Source organism: Mustela nigripes, chromosome 10 (genome assembly GCF_022355385.1).
Source record: "Mustela nigripes isolate SB6536 chromosome 10, MUSNIG.SB6536, whole genome shotgun sequence".
Lineage (NCBI taxonomy): Eukaryota > Metazoa > Chordata > Mammalia > Carnivora > Mustelidae > Mustela > Mustela nigripes.
In genome coordinates this window covers 23,538,388-23,564,090 of record NC_081566.1, presented here as the reverse complement: position 1 = coordinate 23,564,090, position 25,703 = coordinate 23,538,388, and the positions used below count along the sequence as shown (strand labels likewise).

At 36.0% G+C, this 25,703-nt stretch overlaps 2 protein-coding genes across 3 annotated transcripts in view; one reads left to right on the top strand and one right to left on the bottom strand.

The window, feature by feature from the left end:
• The window catches only part of RALGPS2 (Ral GEF with PH domain and SH3 binding motif 2), a 156,276-nt gene that overhangs the window by 88,581 nt on the left and 41,992 nt on the right, over positions 1-25,703 (top strand). The window lies entirely within an intron of this gene.
• On the bottom strand, positions 1,869-24,988 carry ANGPTL1 (angiopoietin like 1). Its single transcript, XM_059414036.1, has 5 exons — positions 24,626-24,988; positions 18,259-19,104; positions 5,967-6,160; positions 4,296-4,566; positions 1,869-2,562 (listed from the first exon to the last, which is right to left on the bottom strand). The coding sequence occupies exons 2-5, from the start codon at positions 19,079-19,081 to the stop codon at positions 2,375-2,377; spliced, it is 1,476 nt and encodes a 491-aa protein (XP_059270019.1). The 5' UTR covers positions 19,082-19,104; positions 24,626-24,988; the 3' UTR covers positions 1,869-2,374.

The following is a 25,703-nucleotide window of genomic DNA, read 5'->3' as shown; positions in this document are numbered from 1 at the left end:
TAGCATGACATAGCTCTGTTAGTTTTGCAAATGAAGATCATGGATCAAAGTAATTTTATGTCTGAAAACTTGGGTAGTATTTCTTTTTAACACATTTGTTGATCGCCTGCTCTATGCAAGGCACCATGGTAAGTGTGGCAGAAAATACATAGATGAATAGTAATAATCTGAGAGCCAAAGTCTACAGTCTTTACATTTTACCACATAAACTACCTCATTTGGTTTTTGTAGTAACCACATAAGCTAGGTACTGTTCATATCCTCATTTTCTAGATAAGAAAGTGGAGTATAAAAAGCACCCAAGGTAGCACAGCTAGGAAATTGATAGAATTAGGCTACAAATCCAAGCAGTACTGACTTTAGAACCTACCCTTAGCTGTCATACAACTCTGGTGCTTATTTCCCTGCTCTCCAGGAACTGCAGAACAGAGCTATATCATGTCTGCAAAGGAGAACAGAGTGGGCCTAGTGGCCAAGACAGTTTAGCATTCAGACCAGTTTTCTAGTTTGTGGACTTCAAATCATTCTAATTTAAGTAATATAATACTCCTTTTCTGTGAAAATTCTGTAAGGCTTGCCCTTGATTGGGTTTTGGATGTTTAAGTGAAATGCTATAGGTCTGTCAATAAATGGAATACCCTAGGAAAATTTTACTAAGATTTGATACAACTAGATGCCTAATTTGTGCCAGAAATATTTTTTTAATTTTTTTTTTAATTTATTTATTTGAGAGAGAGAGCACAAGCAGAGAGGAGGGGCAGAGAGAAAGGGAGGAACAGGCTCATTGATGAACAGGGAACCCAATTTGGCTCTCTGTGCCAGGATCCTGGGATCATGTCCTAAGCTGAAGGCAGACGCTTAATTGACCTAGTCATCTGGGGGCCCCATCCCAGAAGTCTTACACCAGATTTTTTGTTTTTGTTCTGGGGGTGGTAGGAGGGACTTCTAAACCATTTGAAGATGACCTTTAAGTAAAACAAAGAATAAAAATACTATAAGGTTTTGATGTTCTCTTACCTTCTTTCACCAGAATTTTAATTTTAGCATGTGACAGAAAAAATACTGGTCATGTTGGTTGGCTTGAGTTGTTTAAATGGTCATCTTCAGTTCTGATTGGGTTTTCTTTTTGCTTGAACAAAAGTCATGAGATTTCTCTAAATTTTTAGTTCACGAATGAAATAAAGGTCATCTGTATCGCTTCTCGGCCTTTTGGCTAAGATCAAGTGAAGAAAGGTCATCTGTAAGCAATGAACATTTTTCTGGAAGGAAATTATTCCAGAAGATTAGTAATAAAGTTGTTATATCCAAAGATGAATAAATCACACACACACACACACACACACACACACACACACACCATAAAATGGAATTAGCGAATTGGACTAGCCAAACCCCTGTGGATTCTGCTCTGAAGCTATTGAATCTCAGTATTGGGAAAATATCTAACAGTTCCTTGAAATTGTATTAGTCCCACCCATCAGTATGCAGTAATGGCTTATAAAGCTCTACAAGCTTTCTGACTTTGGAGTAGCAGATTTGGGGGTAGGGCGAGGAAGAAAATTAATATGCTTATAGTTATAATTCAGATATGAAAACATTTAGCTTATTAAATTTTTGTAATATCAGTATTTTGCTGATACAACAACACAAATGCATTTGAGAAAATTTTGATGTTCAACAAATCATATGAAGATGATACTAAAAAAAATTTGTCTTTCTATTTTTGTAAATTGACTAAATATTGCATACATTATTTTTGTTTTAAAATATATATTTTAATACTGTGGTTCACTTAATTCTTTGGGGAAATCAGCATATAGTATGTTGTCAAGAATTTAGATACAATCATTTCATGTGAAAGGCACAAATTGAGTTTGAAATAACTTTTATTCAATGCAAAATGTATTTTCTTTTGGCAAAATTAGAGTTTTCTCTAATTTCCTGTTTGTAATTTTATAAATAAAATGTATTACTTGGCTTGAAATCTTAAAATTATTTTTCTATTGGAAGTTAGAGCAATCTCATAAAGTTTTTAAATAAATTGTTCTTGAACATGTATTCAGTTTTGATTTAAAATAAAGCTAAGATTTGTTATACATTGTGGCAAATATTTACATTTTATAAAACAAGCTTTACCTGTATTTAGTCAATACAGTTTTTAAAATAGGGTTATGGATACAAATAACCTTCTGCAGTATATTGAGGAAAGATGAAATTACATTTATAAGTCCCCCTTTATAGTTACAATAACATTCATTTTTAAAACTATATCTGTAGCAATGAATTTTGCAAAACAATATACATGTAACATTTACATTTTTAGGAACTGAAAAATAGAGAGTTCTGTGTCGTTTAAGTTGGAGACTGTCTCTCTTCAGTCAATAGGCTTGATCATCATCTGAACTGCTCTCAAGGAGTATGATCCGCCTCGATATTCAGCCCAGAAAATTCCATCTTGGTACTTGCTTCTGTAATGACCTCCTCTGTACCATACTCCATTTAGGTTAGAATGTGCACAGGCATTGTACCACCATCCTCCTTTATGAAAATGGGCACAGTTTCCTTTGAGGAAAAAAAATAAGAGATATCAAAGTAAAGGTTTCTTCTATGTGCAGTACTCTGCAAACCATCAAAAACTTAAGCTACCTTTGGGACTATTTGAGTTCTCTTACTTATTTCCGTTACCTTTTATCTTTGTGGTTTTGTTTCTTCATTCATTCTGTTACTGCTCCTGAAGTATCAGCTACTTGAAATATCACTTGAATTGCCTTTATTTTGCCCTTCGCTTGTTTACTACATGCTTTTTTTAAATTAAGTGATTTAATTTGGGGGTAGCAGGGTAAATAAAACAAAAATAACGTTTGTGAAAGAGAAAGAGGGAGAGGGGAGAGATTGGGAAGGAAAGATACAGAGTTGCTAAAAGTAAATTTGGGAAAATTCAATTATTAAAATAGCATAAAATAATATAAAAGAGAGTAGCCCTACCAGTGGTCAGATGTGTTTCTATAAATATGGTATATACTATACTTTGGTTACATCTCTCCCTTTTTTCCTCTTTTGCCATTGTAAACAGGTTAACGTAGAGACCTCCATGCTTCTGGCCAAGATACAGCTGAAAAGTAGATCAGTTTTCAGGAGGGATATATATCTCTTTATCGGGGCCACAAACCTGGGTTAAAATGTCAAAAGCCTGGATGGTTCAGTCGGTTAAGCATCTGCCTTTGGGTCAGGTCATGATCCCAGAGTTCTGGGATCAAGTCCCACATCCTGCGTCTTGCACAGTGGGGAGCTTTCTTCTCCCTGTTCCTCTCCCTGTTGCTCCCCCTGCTCGTACACACTCTCTCTGATAAATCTTTTTTTTTTTTAAAGGAAAAAGTATATGAAAATTAATGTTAAGAGCTTTTTTAAAAAAAGACTTTATCTGTCTATCTATTTATATATTTATTTGAGACTCCGCTTGCACGAACAGGAGGGGAAGAGGTGCAGAGTGGGAAGCAGGCTCCCTGTCAAGCAGGGAGCCCAATGTGGGCTCAGGCCCACAACCCTGAGATCGTGACCTGAGCCAAAGTCAAATATGAGCCACTCAGGTGCCGTAGTGTTAAGTGTTAAGTCTGGATTGCCTAACTGATTTTAAAGAGAGTATTAATTTCCCCACTGAGTAAAGCTTTTTTGCTGTCCTACCACATGTTGCAGTCATACTATTCCCTTCTGTGTAGGTACTAAGAAATGCCTTTATCAAAGCCATATTCCCAAATGGCTGGCCTCCTTCACTCCCTTCAGGTCTTTATTCAGATGTTACCTTCTCAAGGTAACCTTTCTCGGCCACTCTGTATAAAATAGCACCCATTTTACTCCCTGCTGCTCGTCACTTACTGTTCCCTCACTGGTTTTATTTTTATTAGGGTACTTGCCACCACCTGACAAATCATTTTGTCTCCTGGAGAATAAGCTCTACAAGGGCAGGAACTTTCCTCATTGCTGTATCTGTAGCACCTGCAACCGTGCCTGCCATGTTTAGTCAGTAGTAGTTATGGATTTCAGGCATTGTTTTGTTTCCAGGTGAATTAAGTTTTTGCTCAATTCAACCCCTGGTTGGAGTGATAGAGTTTATTCACACTTTGGGCTTGCCTTATAGAAGAGATAACTAACTTTTTGGCAGCCTAACCTGTGATTGAGTCCAAAATTACCTTTCTGGAAAGATTTTTAGTACCATATACTTTAATAGCAGGGTTCTCTGTAATGCATATAGAAGTTAGTCGTTCTACAAAGAATACACATCAGTTTTTCTTACTCACCTGCATACATATCTTTATCTCTGTCCAGTGTGGTGAACTGTTTACCATTATGCCACATCATGGAGTCCCCTGCATTTCCCTGGTAAGTTCCCAGACGCAATTTGAAGAATTCACTTTCAGGTTCCAGGCGAAAGCTGCTATATTCTGCATAGACTTTCTTGTCACTCCAGTCTTCTAATTCAATCAACAGCTTATAATTATCTTGATTGCTAAGCATATAGATATTTTCCAGTCCAAGCCAGTATTCTCCATCAATGTTTCCAAACCCTTTCTGTTAATAAACAAACAGCATGAGGAGATAAATAAGTGTAGAGATAGTAAACTTCTTTACAGATAAGTTTTAAATCTTTGATAAATAAATATTCACCATTTAAGTGGTAAGGTGAACTTCCCTTTTAATAGATTACCTGATTTTTACAAGCCTCACATAGTCGTTTTGTTTTGCTCTCTCTTACTTTGTCTATTCATTTGAACAGCTAGCTTCAAACTTTACAGATAAGAAAAAGGCAGAAGAGAATGAAAATTATTCCTAGCTACTAAAAGCATCAACTAATAAGCTACCCAGATCTCTGAAAAGGATTCCTAATCTCTCTCATATACAAAGAGCCAAAGTTTTCTTTCTAAGAGTATATCTGTAACTGTCCCCCCTCCCCCCTTTAGTCAAACAAAAAGGATATTTAACATCTTATGATCTCTCAGTAAAAATGATAATATTCTGTTGTTAAAGTACATTGTCTTCTTTAGCTCTGTTACAATTAAATATCAGAAGATATAGCAGTAATCTTCAGAGTTCCACCTTGGAAAAGTTGTTGACTCTTTTTAAAAAATAAATCAAGGAACTCTTCTGTTTCTATAAGCGTTCACCACGGTAGGTAAACAGCACAGCCTTAGGCTCAGTAAACCTCATCTTAACACTACCTGTGTTCTCAAGAAGGTTGTGTTACAGGACTTTTTTTCCCCTAGTTATTTGCTTAGAAATAACTTCTAACATGGATGTATTAATGTCTCAGTTTTAACTGCCAATAAAATGTCACCTAAAAGTGAGTAATCACATGACTTACGTAATTCTGAATGAACAACTGACCATGTAGAGAATGTAATCTCACCCATCTGCCCTCCTTGAACTGGAGGGTGTATACCACTCCTACAGTTAGCATGTAAACATCAAAATTATTAACCAGGACTGGTCGTTTACTTTTTCCAAAATGATTGCTGCACGGCTCTGGTCCCGTGCGACAGTCGGGCACGTTACTTCCCAGCAGCACCAGCCTCTGGGATAAGCAGTTTACAACATGAGGGGGCAGTTATCAGAGGTAATCGGTCCTCAAGAAATGGTCATTTTTTTAAGTTCTGTAGTTCATATTGCTTAAATACAGTTGCTGATCATAACGTGGTCATAAACAAAAAAGCAGTTATCTTTTTAGAAAATGGAGTCAGCAGTAGTCTTTGCTAAGAATTAAATATATGTATAAATCATCCAGACTGAAAACGGGCAGTTTAAAGGATAACTTCAGTTTCCCTTTTACCTTTTCATTTTGACTTTAAAACTGGAGAGTAGATAATGAAAAATATGTGGATAGTTATTTTTAAACTGTATTATTTATTTGCACAGATGGTTACTTCTGTAAGAGCTCTTATGTTCCACATCCCGGATCTGAATCACTGATTTACCTTATAATTTTCCCAATTTCTGAAGAAGTTGACAGAGCCGTCTGTTCTTTTCTGAATAACAGTCCAACCCCCAGGATCCAGACTGTTCTCACACCATAACTGTATTGGTCCATTGCTGTTTTCAGGTTTAATCATATAAATCCCACTGACTGAATGTCCAGCTTCTTTTGCATGCTGACAGTCTTTGAATGGTCCTATAATGAAAATGTCATTGATTACCAGGAAACTTAATAGGAACAGAGCCATTTTGAGATAGTTTTTAATCAAAAGTCTTCCCTTTATAGCTTTCTTTATAAAGATACCACTTTTTATCCGTTATATACACAACACCATAAAAGTTTAAGAAACCAAATAAAAGAATTACCCCAGTCCCACTATATGGAAGATTAACTTGTTTCATTTTCCACTGCTCTTGTGAGTGTTTGTCCATAGAAAAACATTTTTATATTGTCATCATTCTGACACACATAGAAAGTTGGATTCTGTCTTTTAACAGAAATTGCAGTGGGACTGCAGTCATTCTGACACTTAGTAGCTGTAATATAAATTTTTAACATTGATACATCATTGTTTATTCCTTTGTCATTGGATATCAAGGTTTCATCTGATTTTTGCTATTATAAAACTATACAAAGTGTCATCTTACTGGCTTCATTTTTTTCAAATAATTACTTATAAAAATGCTGTGGGATTGATCTACTGGATCAAGAGGGTGTGAACACTTTTATAGCTCTTCATAGTGCTTGGTTTACAGTTTCCAAAATTTGGTTTCTGCGGAACACACTAGTCCCTTGAGGTACTGAGTGAAAATGGCCAGCCATGGTCAAATAAGTTTTATTATTGCTAAGTATTATATTACCCTTTTGGAAACCCACAGTGTACATTCACATATGAAAGATTAAGAAGCCCTGAAATAAACCAGAGTTCCCCCAAACTTAAAGAATCTGTTAACTTTTTTCCCTCATTCAACGGTCCATAAGAATACACTTCAGGAATGTTGGCAAAATGCCTTTCTAAAGAGTTGTATCAATTTATATGACAAACAGTAATTTTCTTATTTAGTCTACACAATGACCCTGTGATCGTTTACAGATGTGCTATAGATGCAACAGTTAACTCGTCTAAGGTCCTGTATCTTAGAAGGTAATAAGCCCTAGACGTAAACCCATTTCTTTCTAATCCCAGAGTCCATGCTCTGAACTGCTGGCTACATTTGCTCTTGTGTTATTTTGTAGTTTTATGGGTTCCCTCCCAATTTTTAATACATGAGTAAGTTCTTCATATCTTTTAAAATGATAAAACATATTGTGAAATGTTTTGTAGAGGAGCTGACTCTTGAACTTGTGATTTCCACATTTTTGGACCTAAAGAAAGATTGCTTCTAAGTTTTACTAACAGTCTTTAGTTGCACCATTCTTCAGTATTTTGATCAGTTGTTTTTTTATAATCATGTAAAAGTATTAAGTGATTTAGAAATAAGAATTACCCTGCAGATCTTTTAGAACAACACAAAAAAAGTATAGAAAACCCAGTTGTCAAACTTTATATTTTACTAGAAATATTTAAATTTTGACATGTGCAATTTTTAAAAATTACATGTAAATAGAGTTTAGTCAAGTAAAGCTCATACAAGAAAATACTCACTATAATGCTAATAGGATTGTTGAAATTTTAAGAAATATGTTATCTGTACTGTGCCAATATATACAGGATCCATTTGGGGCTAATTGGGGAAAGATTCATCTCATTAAATAAATAATTATATAATTATATCATTAGAAGGGGTTCTTAGAGACTGAACTCTTGCCTCTAGATTGCTCCTTGAGGATGGTGACTATTTTCGTTTTTCTTCTGACTGTACATTATCAGTGTTTTAGCTATAGGCGGATAATCAGTCTTTTTTTTTTTTTTTCAGTTGAAATTTAGTTAATTAACGTATAATGTATTATTTGTTTCAGGGGTATAGGTCTGTGATTCATCAGTCTTACACAACACCCAGCACTCACAACACATACCCTCCCCCCAATATCTGTCACCCACTCACTGCCGCGGGGCCTACCTGGCCCCCTCCCCCCACCCCTCCCCTCCAGCAGCCCTCTGTTGGCTTCCTAAGATTAACAGTCTCTCATGGTCTGTCTCCGTCTCTGGTTTCATCTTCTTTCATTTTTTCTTCTCTTCCCCTATGATCCTTTGCCTTGTTTCTTAAATTCCATGTATCAGTGAGATCATAAGATAATTGTCTTTCTCTGATTGACTCATTTCACTTAGCATAATACTCTATAGTTCATCCACGTCATTGCAAATGGCAAGATTGCATTTTTTCTGTCCGTCTTTTTTTAAGTGAATGAATGAATTAACTTGCCTTCATGTTTTAAAGATTTTATTTATTTATTTGACAGAAAGATCACAAGTAGGCAGAGAGAGAGAGGAGGAAGCAGGCTCCCTGCTGAGCACAGAGCCCCATGCAGGTCTCAATCCCCAAACCCTGAGATCATGACCTAGGCCGAAGGCAGAGACTTAACCTGCTGAGCCACCCAGGGGTCCCGCCTTCACATTTTAAATACAAGAAAATTGAAAACCACAGACAAAATCAAGTGATGATCTATTTCTCTAGCCCACATTTTAGTGTTTTATCGATATTTCTGTTTCAGAGTTTTCATGATACAGTGACAAAACACTACATAATACTAGTAAAATTTTTGAGAAACTACCTGTAAAGACTTAATGCTGTCTTTCTTGGGTTGCATTTTTTTTAGGTATTGAATTTTTTAGTTTTAGAGTTACTCCAAGCTTTCATTCATTACAAACATATCCTTTAAGCTGTAATACCTACTTCAAAAATTCTTGTTCTTTCTGTTCCTAGTGTTTTAAGCGTTTTTATCATGATGGGCTTTGGATTTTGTCAGAAGCTTTTTATTTATCTACTCAAACAACAGGGTTTTCTTTTTTTGTTTGTTAATAGGTAAATTCTGTTGATTATTTTTTTGATGTTAAACCAACCTTGTATTTCTGGGATGACCTTGACTTGGTCATAGTGTATTATTATTTTTAAAAGTTGCCAGATTTGCTAAAATTTTGTTGAGAATTTATGCTTCTGTATTCATGAAGATATTGGTTAGCCTGTGAAAGCTTATAAATAGATTCTTAAGCTAGGGAAGACTATGATAAAAGTAACATTTTTGAGCTTATCAGACTGGCCATAAGTTAGATCATATTCCATTAAAATTCAGTGTGAATTATTTTTATATTATCTACCTTATCAGTTACTGAATCTAAATGACAAAGTATTCAGAACTTTTTACACAATACTTTACAGAGTAGTCATCATCAACTGTTAGTAGCCTTCTTTTGTCCTTTGTTGCTATCCCTAACGCACAGCAGTAACTCCTTTAATAAATACATGCTTATTTAATAAATTTAAATATGGCTAATCAAAGATGAATGTATAGTCATGTCTATTGTAGAAAATAGTGTATTCCTGAAAACCTTCATGTTCTATAAAATACTGCACCAAAATTAACAGCTGATTACTCCTAGTGAGCCAGTATGACCTCTTTGTTTTACTGATATTCTCCTTTTTTACCAGTCATATATGAGCTACTAAACATTACAGAAACATACATTGTAGTCAGGTAAGAGAAGGATAGAAAGTTGTAGTTCGGATAGGATGAAATTTATAAAACTTTAATTTTATATGTGGAAGTGAAATAGAAGGAAAAGTAAAGTCTAATTTCCAGGTCCATTCTTAGATTACTTTGTGTAATGCATGGTAATATATTCATTTGTTTACTCATACAACTCTCCATGGCAAAGATTGTATCTTTTGGTTGTCTTGGCCCACTTAGACACTCAAATATTTATTGAACTCAGTGATTCCTGAAGCCACCGTGGTTTCTAGAATGTCCTCAGTTGTGCATTTTTTCCAGATGTGTCTGTCTGCATCAACAATAGGCTAGAAAATTTTAGGCTCGGATGGTAAAGAAACAACCATAGAGTCAGGTGGGAAATGGGGGAAATGGCAACTAAAGAGAGAATTCCTTAACAATATAATAGGTACTTTGATGGAGTTCTGTAGGGCACATGGGACACTGGCCAGAAATAACTAACCCAGATTAACAGAGATAAAAGTCTACTTATATGTGAGCAGAATCTTGAAGATTGAAGAGGAGTTAGGCCTATGGGGTTAAGGAATCTAATCATGGCCACACATGAGTCACCGGAGCTGAGGGATGGAATCCAAAGAGAGCTTGATGTTACAGAGGAGTTAAAAGTCTAGTTCGTCTAAGATGTAAATGGCTAAGGGGGATACTTGGAGCTCTTGAGGTTGGCTGTCGAGTTGAAATTGATTCTTCATTGTAGTCAAACTTTTTCTAAGTTGTCACTTCCGGAATAGTCAAGGATATCTGAGGAATATTGGTCTTATTTTAAACTCTGTTGTAGTTAATGCACATATGAAGTAGTCTTGTTGGAATCCACATAAATATCTCTCATTTCAGAAATTTGCTTATTCTTATAAATACCACCTTTATATTGTTTATTTTATGAATGTTATTCTTCTAAATATTTGAACTCATTTAATTATAGTTTTGACAATTTACATTTTATATTTAAGGATATATTCAGCATTGGACTTTCATTAGGTTATTTGAATAGCTTAAAATACTTAGAACAAGCTTTTGAATGTTACAAAGTATTTGTAAAATAGTATTTATTTGTAAAATAGTATTTGTTTCTTCTCTGCTATTTAAAATGCCCTTGGATATTTAACCAAATTGGAGAGTTTTGGGTTTCCTAAATCCTGCTTTCATTTGATAAGACTTCATTTTATGCAAATTTATAATGATCTTTAGGGGCTCCTAGGTGGCTCAGTGGGTTAAAGCCTCTGCCTTCAGCTCAGGTCATGATCCCAGCATCCTGGGCTCGAGTCCCACATCGGGCTCTCTGCTCAGCAGGGAGCCTGCTTCCATCTCTCTCTCTCTCTCTCTCGCTCTCTTCCCGCCTTTCTGCCTACTTGTGATCTCTGCCTGTCAAATAAATAAATAAATAAATAAAATATTTTTTGAAAAATAAAATGATCTTTACTTTTCAACCCACTTGTTTGTGGTAGCCTTCATGTTTGCAATTTGGGTACCTGTTAGACTTAGAAAGGCTTAGGAGAATTTAGTTGAAACCCTTTTCCAGGGGCACCTGGGTGGCTCAGTGGATTAAGCCTCTGCCTTTGGCTTGGGTCATGATCTCAGGGTCCTGGGATCGAGTCCCACATCGGGGTCTCTGCTTAGCAGGAGGCCTACTTCCCCCTCTCTGCCTACTTGTGATTTCTCTCTCTCGCTCTCTGTCAAATAAATAAATAAATAAATAAAATCTTTGAGGGGAAAAAAAAACCCTTTTCCAGAACATGTGTATAAAATTAGTAGTACTTTCAGCTACTTTTTCTCCTCAGTAAAGATAGTAATTATCAGAACTTAGTATTTATTCGTATTCATTTTTATAAATAAACCATTAACCTGTCTTAGCCAGTGTGTATTGTTGATCTTAACAGAAAATTTTTTTCATTACTTTTGAATATGTTACTTAACTTTCTGCCTAGAGTTAGAATATAAGACATTCTTATTTTAAATGTTTTTTCTTTCTCTACCATAATGCCTAATAGGAATTCTTAAGTGACTAGTAGAAAAGCAACAGCTTTGTTTTTGAGAGGTCAGATTTAACTTGCAGGTTTGCCTATTATTAGGAATAAATTAATTGACATGCTTCAGGAATTTATTCATAATGGTGCACCATACAGTATAGACTGGAAGTACCTTTCTTTTAACATAGGAGTTTTATTAACCTTTTCCTTGCATTGAGTAATCTTGAAATAGTCTTCATCTTTGTTGACACACAATTGGACTCTTCTTAAGGCAGGAAACTAGAATTCTGTACATTGAATTTGAAGGACCAGTGTCTCTCTTCCTCAGTTTATCTGATGATTAAAAGTTTGTATTGGACTAACAAACTCCAGTTAATAGATCTGATTCATAGAAAGAAAAATATTGAACAGTCATGCCACATTATTTCCCAAGGTGTATTTTTCATTAAGGACCCATATTTTTAAGTCAAGCAGAGAAAGTCAGTTATCATATGGTTTCACTTATATGTGGAGCATAAGGAATAACATGGAGGACATTAGGAGAAGGAAAGGAAAAGTGAATTTGGGGTAAATCAGAGGGGGAGACGAAGTATGAGAGACTGTGGACTCAGAGAAACAAACTGAGGGTTTTGGAAGGGTGTCGGGGGTGGGGGTTACATGAGCCTGGTGGTTGGTATTAAGGAGGGCATGTATAGCTTTTAAAGCTTACCTTTCCTATCCCCATACATGGCAAAGCAAGGCACATATAGGGAAGGGCACAGAAAAATGGAATAGATGGTCAGACCATACACAAGCATGTTTATATGCATCACCTCATTTAATCACAACAGTCTTTAAAAAGACTAAAAAAAAAAGTCTTGCCAAAATCCAGATGTCCTGATACTCAGATCTGTGCCCTAACACAGTGTGCAGGAACTTTCTCAAGTCCATCTGCGTACAAGCAATATACTTATTTTTATAAATATACCATTCATAAAAGAGTAATGTGTTTTGTTTTTTATAAAAGACTAACCCAAAATGTAGCCACTGAATAACATTAAGAGTTAACGATTTTATTCATGGCAATTTGCCAGGTGTGTAGTTAAATTCTCAACTATTTTGTTTTTAAGCTAGAGGGAGAGTAATGTTTCTGGAGATAATTATTTTTAATCTAACAAAAGTATTGCATTATTTGCTTTAAGTTCATTTATTTAGTTTGTTTTGTTTTATAAGATTTTATTTATTTGTCAGAGAGGGAGAGAGAGAGAGAGCACTGAAGGGGGAATGGCAGGCAAAGCAGGCAGAAGGAGAAGCAGGTTCCCCACTGAGTAAGGAGCCCAATGCAGGACTCAATCCCAGGAGCATGGGGTCATGACCTGAGCTGGAGGCAGACACTTAAGAGACTGAGTCACCCAGGCACCCCTTGCTTTAAAGTTCATTGTAAGTTTTTTTGAGGTGCATTTTTCTTATAACCATTTTTAAAAGAAAAATTTTAAATTGTCATTAAAATACCTTTTTAGAAAAATGATGATAAGATATAACAAAGTTTACCAACTTCATCATTTTGAAATGTACAGTTCAATGGCATCAGTACTTTATCTTTGTTGCACAACCAATCTCCAGTAGTCTTTTCATCTTGCAGAATTAAAACCCTGTGTCCATTGAACAACTTTCCATTCACCAACCACCATTCTGCTTTCTGTCTGTATGAATATGACTTCCCTAGGTATGTTGTATTAGTGGAATCATACAGTATTTGACTTTCTGTGACTGGCTGAAACACTTTTAAATAATACATACACATTATACATTTAGAGACTTTAGACTTCTAGACCATGTTCCCACACACAGAGTACAGTAATACAAACTTCTCGGTGCCAGAGCATCTGTAAGTACAGGCAGACCATCCATCTTTGCCCCTTTTGTGCAAGTACCCAAACAGCTCAGACATATTTTCCAGTCTGATTAGAATATGCACACAGATTTTTACACATTATATATATAAAGAAAAGGGCAAGTCTGTTTATTATTGTTACAGTAATTTATATTTGATAGGAATCATAGAATATTCGAACTAAAACGTGATGTTAGAGTTGTCCAGTCCATCGAACTCATTATACACATGAGAGAATAGATTCAGACAGGCAAATTGTTATTAACCCCAAGGTCAATAACAGAAGAGGAAACAGGTTTTCTTAATTCTGTGCACTTTCTTTTTTATGTTTGCTAGTGTGCTAATGACCATTCTTACAGTGTAGCTCATTATGTCCTTGAATATCAAAGACCAATATTTATAGAATAAAATAAGTGAAAAGTTAATGTTTACTTGTAGCAACAAGTAAATAGTGAATAACAGAAGTTATATCTTCATTTAATTTTTACATTAAGGATTGGTAAATAGGAATATAAACACCATTATTTTATTAAAACAAAAGTCTGTTTAATGGGACTTTCGATATGCTGAATCCCTAGCATGGGATTTAATTGTGAAATACAGGATTATTCCTGCACTATAACTCAATGTATAATAAAATATAGAACTGATAGAGCTCATTTTTGTATAAGCCTTTTTAAATGTATCAGTGTATGAATATGTGAATAATGATTTCTCTGAGAACTGATGATACCATCCACTTAAGATTAAAAACCCACAGAAAATACTCCATGGTGGTCATCTCCATACCTACCTAATGGTACATTCTATCAGTTGAAAAAAAAAAAATTCCACAAACTCAATTATGTTTATTTATGTTATATAAATAAACTACTTTGCTGGGAAGTATACATTAAAAGCTTAAACAAAACACATACTTTTCTTTTTTTAAAGATTTTTATTTATTTATTTGACACAGAGAGACAGATCACAAGTAGGCTGAGAGGCAGGCAGAGAGAGAGGGGGGAAGCAGGCTCCTCACTGATCAGAGAGCCCGATTCGGGGCTTGATCCCAGGACCCTGAGATCATGACCTGAGCCGAAGGCAGAGGCTTTAATTCACTGAGCCACCCAGGCACCCCAGAACAAATACTTTTTAAAAGATTGTTAAAAATAGATATATTTTTCTTTCTATACCCTGTGGGTCATTTTGTATACATCTTTCCTTTGAAAATCAAAGGGTGTGAGGTAATAGTGATCATCATTTACCTAACATAATGGTATTGTAGCCTGTTGTTACTGAGAGTTAGAACAGTATAAATTGAAGGATACAGTACAGTAGAATGTACTAAAAAACTTTCATGAAGGTCTGTGGAATGACAGCTTTACAAAGCTCTATGAAAAATGTAATAACAAGTTAAACCAACATTTATTTAGCATCTGCAAATGAGATACAGTATCCATCTACCAGGAAGGAACTTACATTATAGTTGGAAGGCATTTTACTTAAATGTGTATTTGAGTGCTGTAAATACACGTGAAGATAACTGATAATTTAAGAGGGAATAGAAGGAATGTTGTGTGTGTGTGTGTGTGTGTGTGTGTGTGTGTTTAAGATTTTTATTTATTTATTTGTCAGAGACAGAGCAAGCACAAGCAGGCAGAATGGGAGGCAGAGGCTGAGAGAGAAGCAGGCTCCCCCCTGAGCAAGGAGCCCGATGCGAGACTTGATCCCAGGACCCTGGGATCATAATCTGAGCTGAAGGCAGCGGCTTAACCGACTGAACCACCCAGGCATCCCTGTTGTATATATTTTGTGTTCCAGAGAAAAGAGACATTCATGGAGAGGAACAATCACTTTAAGCCTGAGGAAGTCAACAAGGGCTTCAAGGAGGAATTGCTACTTTTATTTTATTTTATTTTACTTCACTTTACTGTATCTTATGTCTGAGCCTTATAATCTGATAGGCAGAAAGCATGGTAGTAAATATTTCAAAGACAATGAATTGATTCATTTTATCGAAGCAGATGGTTTTTGTGAAGGAAATTAGTAGAAGAAAAGCTAAAGAAGTTAAGTTTCATTTGAGGAGGATACTGTTCTTACCCAGGCTAAGCAAAATGCACATTTTCTGTCTGTAATGGGGAACTGCTGAACAGAAGTGTGATGTGATCAAAGTGGTAGTTTAAGAAGATAGATCTGTTGGCAATACAGAATATATTCTGATGGAGACGGAAAATAGAGCTAGACTACTCAACAAACTGTTATACCATTCCTAATAAGAGTTAACATTTTGAGTGCCAGGCCCTATTCTGAGCACTTCTCAAGTGTTAATTCTGGAAGTAAGTACAATTATTATCCTCTTTTTTATAGATGAGGAAACTGGGGCACAGAGCAGTTGCCCGCCCACCCCACCCCATCCCAGTGTTTACACAGCTATAATAATCCAGAAGTCTCCATCTTCCAGGTGCTGCCGTAAATAACTTGGGTCTTAGAATTCTGGCTCTGAATAGAAATGAAGGACAAGGGGCACCTGGGTGGCTCAGTTAGTTAAGCGTCTGCCTTAAGCTCAGGTCATGATCCCAGGGTGCTGCTCAGCAGAGTCTGCTGCTCTGTTTCCCTCTCCCTCTCCCTCTGCCCTCCCACCCCACCTGATGGCCACACGCACACGCCTGCTCTCTCTCAAATAAATAAAATCTTAAAAATAAATAAATGATTGGGGGGGGAAGTCCATGAAAGAAAAGCAGCGTGGATAGAACTCTGTTGACTACACGTGTGGGGCAGGAGGGAAGTGACAGGGATGAGCCGAGCAAATTCAGAAATACGGAGCAGCATGAATCACAGTAAAAAAATCAAAATCAAATGACCCGTCAATCTTAGTAACAAAGATTGATCCTAAGGGTATAACCACAGGGAAAGTTGTCTTTTAAAATTGCAAGAATAGTGATTACCATGTTAACAACGGGGAAAAAAGAAAGACTTGAAGATTATTATGGAAGTGTTAACTTTCATTACTGTTTGGATATTCAGTGAAGCTTTTTGGAAAGCTTATTAGTATTTTCTAGATTTTCTTCAATAAATATGTTTTACTTCTATAATAATTACTTCTAAAAGGAAAATGCTAGGCTGGGAAAAGGATTATTTTAAGCTTCAGTTATTCATTCACTCATTCCTCAAATATCTATTGTAGTGCTTGAAATAAGCTGAGTGCAGTGTGCCAAAACTTGATCCTGGCTAGATGTTTGAAACCGTTCACTCTCTTCCAGAAGCTTTCAGTCTAGTAGGAGACAGACATGCAAACAACCCTAGTGTAATGTGATAGAGAAAATGTGTTCAAGGCATAGTTAGCAGTTTGGGGAAAGAGCCATCGAGATATGTTTCTTTGAATCTGGGAATGTGTAACATTTAAGATACTTAAGACTTGAAAGCTGCCTGGTTGACAGATAAGCTGGAAGAAGGCAGAGAGGAAGCAGCACCTTGTGCAGTGATGGTAGAGCATCCAGATGCAAACATTCAGCACTGGTTAGAATCAGGAGGGAGAGCTCTAAGCAGGACGCATTTGAGCAGTGGTAATACTTGTAGCCTTGAAGATGTGTGAGACCTGTAAAATAGGGAATCTTGAGGCAAACTTCTTAAGCTATAGGAGAGGAAGAAGATATAAATGAAGGACCTAGGGAAGTAGGAAGAGTCAGTATTACGATGCGGATGCCTGAGAAAGCAGGGATGTGGGTGGTCCATGGTTCCGCTGATGCAGAGAGGTGCTCATGCTGTGTGTATTTCCAGTCTGTGTGCTGCTTTTCGAGGTCTAAAATTGTCCCATAGTCTGCGTGCAGTTTCATGTGCTGCCTTTTCAATAAGTGAATGAACTATGATTTGTTTTTTAGTTTGGGGCCTTTGGACTTTTCTTTCCACTCTGAGGAAACAAATCAATATGTAAAGATTCAGGAGAATGCTTTATTAGAAAATGGATGTGGGGGTACAATATTTAGAAAGTTAGCAGTGAGTGTACTAAACTGAAACAAAGGTCAAGTATTTATCTTTGTACTTTGGGCACTTATATCAGTGATCAACAAGGAAGGGAAGGAAGGGAAGGAATTAAGAAATAGAGGTATGGATATTAAGATCAGTTCAGGGTTTTTTATTATCCTAGTGAAAACTTACTTTTAAAATATATGGGTATAAAATACAAGTTGTAGTTTGTTTAGTCTTGGAAATTGGAAGGGATACCTTTTCCTCTTACGACTGAGGTCAAGAAGGCATGGGTGTTGTGCAGATGTTTTCAAGATATGAAAGAAGGAGGAAACTAGGACTGGGTAGACTTCATCTCACTACAGCAATAGATGATGCGTGTCTGAGAGTGGAGGTGAGGAGGAGGTATAATTACAGGCTTAAGGAGAGTGAAAGCAAATTTTTAAATGTTCCTTTTGGAGAGGAGGAGAATGAGGAGAGCAGCAAGAGGTAAACAAAAGGATTGTTGAGCGGCGAGAGGACCTAGCTGGAGGCTGATGGGATGGTTGTAGAGGTTAGAAGTGGATTGTGGACTCATTCCTGTCTTAATGCTAGTAACTTAGTAAGAATTTGGTTGGAAGGTAATAATTTTCCTCACAGAATACACTGTTTTTAGGAACTCTTGGACGCAGAGCTGAGAGATGTATTTAATTAAGTTCAATTCTTGATTAATAGAAAACAAAAATGTTCATGTATAATTACATCACCAAGATGAAAAATAAAAAGACTTATTATGTGCATTGTTTCATAAACCATAAAACATATTAATCTTATACTTCCATTTTTAACAGTAAGAGGTAACTTACCTTCATTGATGAAAGTTACTGGTGGTATCTTGAAGGGACTTTTGGTGGGAGAAGTTCCCAGATCAGGTGGTGGCATTAAGTCTCTGGGATAACCTGGATCCCTCTGTATCTCGTTACCTCCCAGCAGTCCGGGAGTGTACTGATGACTATTAGGGATATGCTGTGGCACTACCTGGACAAGAGGAGGAGACACATGGGGGTCTTGTCGGGAAAATATGTTCAAGCACTGTTCTTCCAACGCAGTGATCATCACAGACTGGTTATTGACGAGATCAGTCAAGGAAGCGTATTTTACCTCTAGTTCCCTGTACCTTGTTGCCATCTTCAGCATTTCTGTAGTGACATTGAGGATTTTATTTTCCAACTGGGAAAGTTCAAGTGAATTATCCCTCTTACGGATAATCTCGTGTAATAGTTGCATATAGAGTTGAGTAACACGAGAGTTCATGTTACGGCTTTCTTTTCTCAGCAGCTTTACCTCATTGACAATGTTTCCATCTACATCCACCACCAACTGCAGGACGTCTATCTCCCGCTTCTGCCTAGAGAGCACGTCCTTCAGGTTTTCAAGGTCCATCCTGGTGATCATGTCTTTAATGGTACTTGCATCTTGCCCTTTGGTATTAACACAAATTGGCCCTGTAATTTTTTGTTCAGGTACCAGGAATGTGTATGCACATTTCTTTACTTCCTCTTTACCATCTGTGGCACGAGGGTATCTCTTCTGGGATGTTTTTTTTATTTTGAACTCTCCTCCTCTGCAGTGTCCAGTGCCCATTAGTAGGAAGAATAGCACACTTAGGGTCCAGAAAAAAGCCTTCATTTTGAAATGAGGTTGTATGAAGTCTTTTAAAAAACAATGAAAACATAAGTAAATAAAGTAGAATAATAAACATGAGCAAAACCCAGGATGTGTCATCTTGCAGTCAAGATGATACTGTTATTAGCTAGTTGTATTATATTGGGGTTAAGAATAATTGTTTATATTTGAGGTGGTCCATTAAAAAAATAAACAAAAACTAATAAAACCAGTGTGCTCCAACAGAATTCTCAGCCATGTGTGGATTACATTGCGTGCACTTCCTAATTTATCAAAGTTCTTAAATATACTACTTCTTTTTAGAATTCAAAATATGTTACTAGAAAACTGCATTAAAGTTCATGTCTTAAGTAAAAAAAATATACCAATGGGGAAAAGTAAAAATCAATTTTAACCTACTTTTAAAAAGTCAGTAATACTTAAAAAAAGGGGGGGGGGTATCTATTGGTGTTACTAAACTGGGCCAAAATTAATGTTATTAATTTGTTAAATTCAGCATCATAATGTGTTTGCATTTGTCTAACACTTAGGTTTCAGAATAGCTCTCCACCTACCACCTCACTATAATGCTTTTTATTCCTCAGTTCTGTGCCCACTGTGTGCAGAGGCATAGGGTTAGTGTTCTTGGGTGCTTTGAGACCCTAATAAGACACTTTTCTTACCTTTGGAAAGTTTACTTATTGTCTGAAGGCTCTGAAAATGATACACAGTGTTTGTAAGGCATTGATTAAAACATTCTTCCCTAACTAGTATTAAATACATTTTCATATATTTATTTTAGATTGTATTTATTTGAGAGAAAAGAGAGTAGAAGCAGGGGGAGAGGCAGAAGGAGCAGCAGTCCCTACTGAGCAGGGAGCCCGATGTGGGGCTCAGGACACTGGGATCATGACCTGAGTCGAAGGCAGATGTTTAACTGCCTGAGCCACCTAGGTGCCCCTCTTCCCTAACTAATATTAAAGTTAATAGCAGGTGATTTTATTAGTTATTATTTTATATTTATATTATGTGGTTTTAGTTAAATTGGCCCTCTATAAGTATCTTTTTTATCTGTCAGACATTTTTTAAACAGATCTCAGACCAGAAAGTTTTGGCATTATGTTTTTTGTTTTTGTAGCCTGTCCTTTTGGGATTAGTGACAAGTTTAAGAATGAGAGAATGTTTACAGTCATTGTTGTGGGTAATTGTGTTTTCTGAACTATAATCATATAAATGCTCTAAGCTTACATATGATTTAGCAGGTTCATTCTTTTTTTAAAGCAGTTTAATTCTTAGTCTACTGAACGGTATTGTAGTAAAATTTCAATAGTTTCCTGAAACCATTACCAAGGAAAGAAACTCTCTGTAGTTGAATATGATTGTTAGAGTTGGAAGGTGCCTTCGAGAACCTCTCTGCACCCATGTGCATTTTGAAAGCCCGGGCCACGCAAATCGGTAGTATTAGGACCGGGTCAAGGATTCAGGTTCCCCGGCTCCTCGGCTGACATTGCTAGCTGTGGCATGCATTGCCGGCTTGTGTGCTTGCAGTGTTTCATTTTTGCTATGACAAAGAAACACTTGTCCCTCATAGTACAGTTTTTGTAGAAACACCAGTACTCGCTCTCAAGAACCGAAGCTGCTTCCTGTTTCACGAGTTACCTCTCTCAGGTGTAGTAGTAGTAAGTAGAGTGGCTGAGATGTGCCGCTTCCCTCAGCCACACAAGTAGGCTGCTGGAGCACATGGCCCGCCTTCCCCCCCTCATAAACTGGATGCCTAACTGCTGTTTTTGAAGGATAGCAGTGATTACACTAAGGCAGAACTCTTCTGTCCCACTTTCCCCCCAAGTTCTTGTTTTTTGATTTGAGAAGTCAGGTCCCAAATTGTTTATGCCTACAATTAATAATAGCAATGCAGTAATAACAGTAGTTCATACTTCTTGGGCTTTTGACCTTGTTTTAAGCCCTTTTGCATGTATTAATTAAATTACTTATAACTCCAGCCCTTTGAGTAGATTATTACAGTCCTCATCTTCACTGAAGGACTGGCATCCAGAAATTAAGGACCTTACCCAGAGTGTCACACAGCTTCTGAGAGATGCAGCCAGATTCTGAATCTAGGCAAAAGACTCCAGAGTTGATGTTTCTCTTTTTCATTAACCACTGCATATTGTGACATATTTTGTCCTATTTTCTATCACCGAGAGCAAACAATCCCTTAATGCTTGTTAACTATTTGCATTCACAACAACACTGTGAAATAAATGTATACACTTTTTACAAAGAAATAAAGTCCCAGAGAAGCCAGAATTAGCACTCACATTGGATTCAGTTCTTCTCATTTTTCCAGACCTGTGAATTTTATCGTAGTCATGCTGTAACTTATAAAGGAGCCTCAACTTTGTGCTTCTTGTTTTTTCAGTCTTTTTCTGGTTTGTAGGTCTTTACATGGACCCATTACTTACAAGGACCCATTCACCTTTTATGAAAAGGTATTTGTGAATCATTTTTGTTAGGCTGTTTGCATCGTTTTTCAATCCCAGACTTCTGCTGTCATTCCTTCCCCCCGTATGTATTACTGTTACTTGATAGCTACAGAACTAACTTGTGATTAGGAGCCCTCCCCCAAAAATGAAGGTTCTTACGATCTATGAAATAAGGACTCCAACTGCTTTCACAAAGATGACTGCTCCTTTTTAAACCATGTCTACGTTGGTGTTTTCAAATGGAGTGATAATGAAAATAAAGCAGAGTGAATGGAGTGTGGGAAATCATTTGTCTCTCACTAACATAACCGAGATAAGAGGAATGAGCACAATAGTATTCCGTATTTGTATCAGAGGCTGTCTGTTGCTTACTGATAAAAGCGCACTTGGATGAGTACTTTTAGTTTTTTGTTTTTATATTTTTGCCTCTGATGTCAAGAGAAAATTTAGACCGTAAAGTCTTCTATTTTATAAGAAAAGGACTTTTATTGTACTAGAGTTACCAATAAAAGATTTTTCGTTATATTTGCAGATTCATGGGATTTAGATATGGTCTTTATATTTGCAGATTCGTGGGATTTAGATATGGTTTATTTTTAAAACTGGGACAGTAAAATGTACAGTATTTCTCCTACATAGTTAACTTACTAGTCCTTAGATTCTCTCATTTCACTTTTTTTTCCACTCATTTCACTTTAATAATAGAATGGAAATTCTTAGACTACAAAGTTTTTTTTTTTAAATAATCTATGAAATAAGCTACCAAAACAAGGGAAATTCAGAAGCTGTCATGTAACTTCAAAACAAGTAGAATTTCATGAACAATATTCTGATTGGAACAGCCTGTATTCCTACCAGACACAGATTTGTATAGGACAACTAAGAATTTGTAATCCAAGACTGTTATTGTGACTTTACGTCAGTGTTGTCATGAAAGAACAAAGATGAGAAATTAAAATAGCAATAGCTTCCCTTTGTTGTGGTCTGCCTTGGCTCTTCATGGGCTCCTGCACAATTAAATCGTAAGATAAATCATCGTGTACCATGAGAGAATCTGACCTAAGTATTTAAAGGAAGCAACTAAACATGTGTTCTTAAATAAATATAATTCCTTTGACCTTATAAAAGTAGTGACTTCGTTGTCATCCAAAGAAGAATAAGGAGACACATTTCTGAAGTAGTAGACTAGCTACGTCATGAGTGAGAACTGGTTTAAAAATACATTTACTGTTACATTTTCTGAAAACATTCTCTTATTTAATATTTTCCCACCACGTTCTGTTTTAAAAGTGTAAGTTTTATAAATCTGTGTTACCTCATAAAACCTTTCTGTATATGTTAAAACTTTCCTAGGTCCCAAGAGAATGTTATAAATTAGTTACAGTATACTTAGGTTTAAATCGATGCCTTTGCTTGGTTGTTTTTAGGAAAAAACGGGGGGGAAAAGTCCATGCTTTGAGTTAATTTTCTTGGTATTATTTCTCTTCATAGTTGCTACACTGCCAGCTAGTAGAGAGAAGAAATAAAAATCAGGATTTACTTCCTTTCAGATGGTAAATGCATAGAGGCATTTAACTGACTATGTCATGCACTAAAAACAGTATGAGGCAATGAACTTAAATTTATGAAGCATTGAAGATGCCTTAGATATTTCTAGATTGTGAATTATGTTCTGGGAAGACTTAAGAACAGTCTCATCCCCTGGAGATATTAAAGAAAGGGATAGTAGTTATCTTTGTGTTTGGGGTTTCAGATTCGATGTTTGCCTAAGGCTTCAGTAAGAACTGGGGTTTAATGAGGTTCTGCACTTTTCATAGCAAACAGCAACAGAAAAGAGAGAGATGGCAGTATTGCTTGGACATTTTATCAGTTTTTTGTAAAATATGTTCAACAGAGATCCTCCCAGGATTTAGAGTATGAATCTTTAAGGAAAAGACATGAAAGTAAAGTTGAAAAAATCTGAGCTTTACAGTTGTTTGCTTATTGAAGTTTCTTACCATGTAATGTCTTTAGTTTTAGAAAAACAGAGGATCCCCAGATCATAAAAAGAACCTTAAGTGTCTTTGGTGTTTAAAAGCAAACTAGTAATTTTGCTAACTAGTAATTTTATTTTTAACAGTTCTCATAATACAATTAAAGTAGAATATTGAAAGAAAGTAGAACATTGAGAGAAACCTCTTGCTTGGTTACCGAAATTACGTCTATCTAAAATATATATATATTTGGTCTTTTGATCATGTATTTAAGTAATTGTACTTAATACAGTTTAAGTAATTCTGTTTTCCGGGTTCTTATTTCCTATTACTGCTGACTACTTAATAGTTAAGTCACATTTTCTTTTTTTCCTTAATTCTAACCTGCAAAGTTTTAGGTTTTTTTTTTTAATGTATCAATAACTTTCTTAAGTAATTCTAGGTATAGCAATTTTAATTTCTGTTAACCGAGTTAAATAACTGTTACATGTAAATGTGAAAAGTTATTTAAAATTCTTCAGTTTCCAAAATTTCTGCTTGATATTTGGTTATACTGTAATTGAGAGATCGTTGCAAAGCCTTTCAGTTAATTTTATATCTTTTTAGCTGTGTTTCGTAGCTATACTTTAAGATCTCTAACAGTATACATAACCTGCCAGCACACACACACACACACAAACACACACACACACACACACACTGGAATTGCATGGAGAGAGAGACTAATGTTTACAGCTCTTTTCTTTTGTTTGTATCCCTTTGTTTTTAATCACTGTGTTATAAACTTTATACATTGAATCTGTTACTTGTTAAAATTTCTTTCTGGTGTTACTAAAGCACTCATTTTCTGAAACCTAACATGTTGTAGCACTGTATAAGCATATATACCAAATATTACTAAATTGAACCTCAAAGCATGCATTAATCATCACAAAGTACATAATGATCAGTTTTTTAACATAAAGGTGCAAAAAAAACCCAGCCGTTTTTCAGCTGAAATAAATTGTTAGTATATTTTAAAATTCTTCGTTTAATAAAAGATTTTGAAATTTCTGCAGATGTAGAATTTTGAACATACACAGAATGTCAAAGAAAAATAAATATTAAAATACCTTTATGTATCTGTTGATAAAGCAGACCCAGAAACTTGCTGCTCTTTTTCTTGCTTTTAAAAATCAGTGTAGAAGTTTGTTTCTCTGTAACTTTAATGGCAATTGCATTTTTGCTTTGGACCGTCAAATCCAAGCTGTAATAAGCAACTTCTTTTTCTTCTTACAACACTAATCAATTGAACTTGACAAGCCACCTATGTAATTTTAAGTAGTATAGTGGAAGTTCTGGTCTGTGGGCTGTCTTTAATCCGGCAGAGAAAGCACTGTGGCTTTGCTCTGTCTGCCACATGGAGAAGTGCAGTAACCGGCTGTAGCTGACCCAGATTGTACATACAGCACCCTCGAATAGTGATTCCCTCTCTTTCTCAGTAAACTCAAGTTCAGCCCACATACTACGTCACTAAAAATTGCTGGAGACTAAGGGGGAAAATCTCCTCCTTAGGATTTCCTCTCTGTAGCCTTAAATAGGGGTGGGGGTGGTGGGATCAGCAGGAGGTTGAATAGCTCTGAACAAGGAGAGACTGTGTGCAGGTTGAAGGAAGGGCACCATCTGGAAACAAACTATCATAGTTCAGCGGGCAATTATAAAACAAACATTTTAGTCTGCTGGCCAGAGATCTTTTAACTTGAGTACTGAAAAAATAGTACTCAACTTCTCAGAAATAGTAACAGGCTGATAAGTTTGGTTTTTTGTTACAAAGAACAAGAGTTAGACTTTGTCACCCGGCAGCCACCGAAATAATGTAATACTCTTCATATTGTAGAGAATTTTTAAACACTTTACTAAGTTGCCATTTCAGAAGGTTTTAAACATAGACAACTCTTGATGTTGTTGTGATATATCTTACTGTGTAATGTCTCTTAATAAAACTGTTCATACATATAATTACTAAATATAAATGAAAGTCTGTATATGAAATTCATTAATGTAATATGTCAAAAATTCTGATGTTATATAATGTCACTTCCTCCTAATCTAAAAACATGACCCCTCTTGTTTGAATAAGGTTATTCTTAGTGGTTGATGTATAGAGATTTAAAAGCAAACATAACCCTGGCCTGAAAAAAGAGAGTTCTG

Coding starts and splice junctions, on each gene's coding strand:
- ANGPTL1 (XM_059414036.1), bottom strand. CDS start 19,081: ATGAAGGCTTTTTTCTGGACCCTAAGTGTGCTATTCTTCCTACTAATG. Junction 6,161..18,258: donor AGTAACTTTCATCAATGAAG/GTAAGTTACCTC, acceptor TTTTCATTATAG/GACCATTCAAAGACTGTCAG. Junction 2,563..4,295: donor AGATAAAGATATGTATGCAG/GTGAGTAAGAAA, acceptor TTTTCCTCAAAG/GAAACTGTGCCCATTTTCAT.